The sequence below is a fragment of the Carlito syrichta genome, unplaced genomic scaffold (assembly GCF_000164805.1).
Source record: "Carlito syrichta isolate Samal-C Ts95f unplaced genomic scaffold, Tarsius_syrichta-2.0.1 Scaffold307091, whole genome shotgun sequence".
NCBI lineage: Eukaryota > Metazoa > Chordata > Mammalia > Primates > Tarsiidae > Carlito > Carlito syrichta.
In genome coordinates, this window is record NW_007251187.1 from 129289 (window position 1) to 132568 (window position 3280).

At 45.2% G+C, this 3280-nt stretch overlaps 1 protein-coding gene across 3 annotated transcripts in view; it reads right to left on the reverse strand.

The window, feature by feature from the left end:
- Positions 1 to 3280, reverse strand: part of CLCN6 (chloride voltage-gated channel 6) — a 40460-nt gene that overhangs the window by 19692 nt on the left and 17488 nt on the right. For all 3 annotated transcript variants that reach the window (XM_021715411.1, XM_008063829.2, XM_021715410.1), the window contains one exon: positions 1372 to 1438. In XM_021715411.1, the coding sequence (XP_021571086.1) occupies positions 1372 to 1438 (67 nt within the window). The remainder of the gene's footprint in view (positions 1 to 1371; positions 1439 to 3280) is intronic.

Below are 3280 nucleotides of genomic sequence, written 5' to 3' on the forward strand. Positions count from 1 at the left end.
CTTTGGGAGGCTGAGGTGAGTGGATTGCCTGAGCCTGCGGGTTCGAGACCTGCCTGGGCAACTTGGCAAGACCTTATCTCTCCAATAAATCAAAAATTAGCTGGGTGTGGTAGCGCCTGAAGTTCCAGCTACTTGGAAGGCTGAGGCGGAAGGATCGCCAGCACCCAACAGGCGAGGCTGCGGTGGCCGGGAGCAGTCACTGTACTCTAGTCTGGGTGACAGAGTGAGACTCCAACTCAAAAAAAACAAAAACAAAAACAAAAAAACCCAATAAAGTATAAAGTAGGAAGTTTGCTATTTTTCCATATGATCACCAAGGTCCTAGCATCTATTTTTTTTTTTTTAAAGAGACAGAATCTTGCTTCGTCGCCTAGGCTGGAGTACAGTTGTGTGATCATAGCTCACTGCAGCCTTGACCTTCTGGGCTCAGGTGATCCTCCTGCCTCAGGCTTCCGAGTAGCTGGGACAACAGGTATGCCCCACTGCACCTGGCTCCAGTTATCTTTTAAGTACATCCCTTCCCCACTGATTCATAATATTAACTTTGTCATTCACCAGTTTCTATATATACAGACCTGTTTCTCCTCCATTATTTTCCACTGGTTTCATTGGGTATTTCTGTACCAATATGATACTGTTTCAATTATTGTATATTTAATTATGTTAAAAAGTCTTGCCAGGCATGGTGGCTGACACCTATAATACCACCACTTTTGGAGGCAGAGGCGAGAAGATTGCCTGAGTCCATGGGTCCAAGACCAGCCTAGGCAACATGGTGAGACCTCATCTCTACAATAAATCAAAAAATTAGCTGGGTGTGGTGGTGGGCACCTGTAGCCTGTAGTTCCAGCTACTTGGAAAGCTGAGGTGGAAGGATCACCTGAGCCCAGCAGGTCAAGGTTGTGGTGGCCTTGAGCGTGCCACTACACTCCAGCCTGGATGGCGCAGTGAGAGTCCTACTCAAAAAAAAAAAGTCTCTCACATCTAGTAGGTCAAATCTACTTGCTTGTTATTCAAGACTGTCTTGGCTACTTTGGGACCTTTACTCTTCTATAGAAATTTCTAAAGAATTTTCAAGTTCCACAATAAGTTCTATAGGGAATTTGATTGGGACTACTTTGAATTTATAGCCTGGTTGAAGAAAACATGTATCTCTGTGTATTTGTGTCTTACCAACCATGAACATGAGTATATCTCTTTGTTCACTAACGTCTTCCTTTTGTGTCCTTCAATGACAATTTAAAACTCTAAAGCTGAAGAGCTAGTAAGTAGTCCTCCTTGTATCATGATTACTGTTAAACCCATTTCTACACAAGAAAGAATCATGGCGACCACTGACGTCCAGGAATACCAGAAACGTGGAAAGGATACACGTCTGCACCACTCCAAACTTGAGCTGGGTGAAGAGTCGCACAAAAAAGTCCACAAAGAGCCCGACCTGCAAAGAGCAAGATCCATCACACAACCTCACTCCCAGGTGCACCACGGGTTTCTCCTGAGAGCACCCCTCCCCCTGAACTTCGGGTGGCTAGTCAAGTCACCAACCAGCAGTACATGAATCCGCTTTCTATTAGTCACTGACTATGGAGAAGACCCCTGCTCTGGCCTGGCCCCCCACTCCCAAGAGCAAAAGCACAGGATACAGCTAAGGTGAGTGAAGCGAAGTAAAACAAAGAGGGAAAAGGTTGCAGAAAAAGATATGAGACCAAGAAAGACCATCTCGTGGTTAGAGTAACAATACTGAGGTTCCTAAAGAAGCACTCAACTCTATCCAAAGGCGGTTTCAAAAGAATCCCAAAAATGTCTTTGTGATACTTAGCTGGATAAGCACATACCTCAGGACATCACTTTTTAAAAACTGTCTTTTAAAAATGTTTTGTAGTTTTTGTAGTACCTCTCCTGCCATGTGAGGACACAGCAAAGCATCTTTGGAGAACAGCCCTCACTAGACACTGAATCTGCTGGTGCCTTGATCTTGGACTTCCCAGTCTCCAGAACTACGCTCAGACCCCCATTGAGGACCCCCCATTGAATGGATCAGCTGGTACATAGACCTCAGATAAAGGGGAAATGAAGACTGAACTTGAACTACCGACCTTTGATCTAAGTTTCTTCCTGAGGGACTTGGAGAAAGTCACTCCCTCACTAGCCAGTTAACATTTTCCACTGACCCCAAAGATTTTTTGTTTTTTGATTTTTGTTTTGAGTTGGAATCTCACTCCATCACCCAAGCTGGAGGGCAGTGGCACACTCCCGGCCACCGCAGCCTAGACCTGCTAGGCTCAGGTGATCCTTCCGCCTCAGCTTTCCAAGTAACTGGAACTACAGGCACATGCCACTATGCCCAGCTACTTTTTTAAATTTATTGTAGAGATGAGGTCTCGCCAAGTTGCCCAGGCCGGTCTCGAACCTGAGGGCTCAGGCAATCCTTTCACCTCAGCCTCCCAACGTGCTGGGATTATAGGTGTGAGCCACCGCGCCTGGCGACCACAAAGTTTTAAACAAAACTTTCCTTCTTAACCAAATGCAAATCAGAAAATCTTTGAATCGACTTACAACCTGCAAGCCCCTACTTCAAGATATCCTGCCACTTTAAGCATAAATCAATGTGTAACCTCCACATATTGATTTCTGATTTTTCCTGGAGTTCCTGCTTTCCTGAAATTTACCCTTGCCTTTAAAAATCTTTGCCTGCAAGCTATCAGGGAGGTTAGAATTGGGCATTTAAGCTACTTGATCTTCCTTGCTTGGTACACTACAATTAAGAGCTGTTCTTTCTATCACTGCAAAAAAAAAAAGTTTTGTAGAGACAGAGATGGGAAGGGATGGGTCTCGCTTTGTTGCCCAGGTTGGTCTCCAACTCCTGGCTTCAAGTGATCCTCCCTGCTGCAGCCTCAGCCTCCCAAAGTGCTGGGATTACAGGTGTGAGTCACCACGCCCAGCCCAAGAACATCACTTTAAAAGACAACATGTATGTGGCTTTTTCATGTTTGTTATTAGCACTTTATATTTTAAAAGTCAGTATTTTGGCCTATAACCATCTTATAGTCAATGGTTTCCCTGGGTAGAGAAAGCAACCCCTTTCCACTATTCCACTCCCATCGTTGTTTAGGTATTGAAGAACTAGATAGACTTGAATTTGTGGATTCAGGATCAAAGGGTTCAAGTCTCGAACTCTGGCCTCCCTCAAGCCAGTGCCTGGAGGCCTCTTAATACTGAAGCTGTTAGCCGGGCTCGGTGGCTCAGCCTGTAATCCCATGCTTTGGGAGGCTGAGGTGAA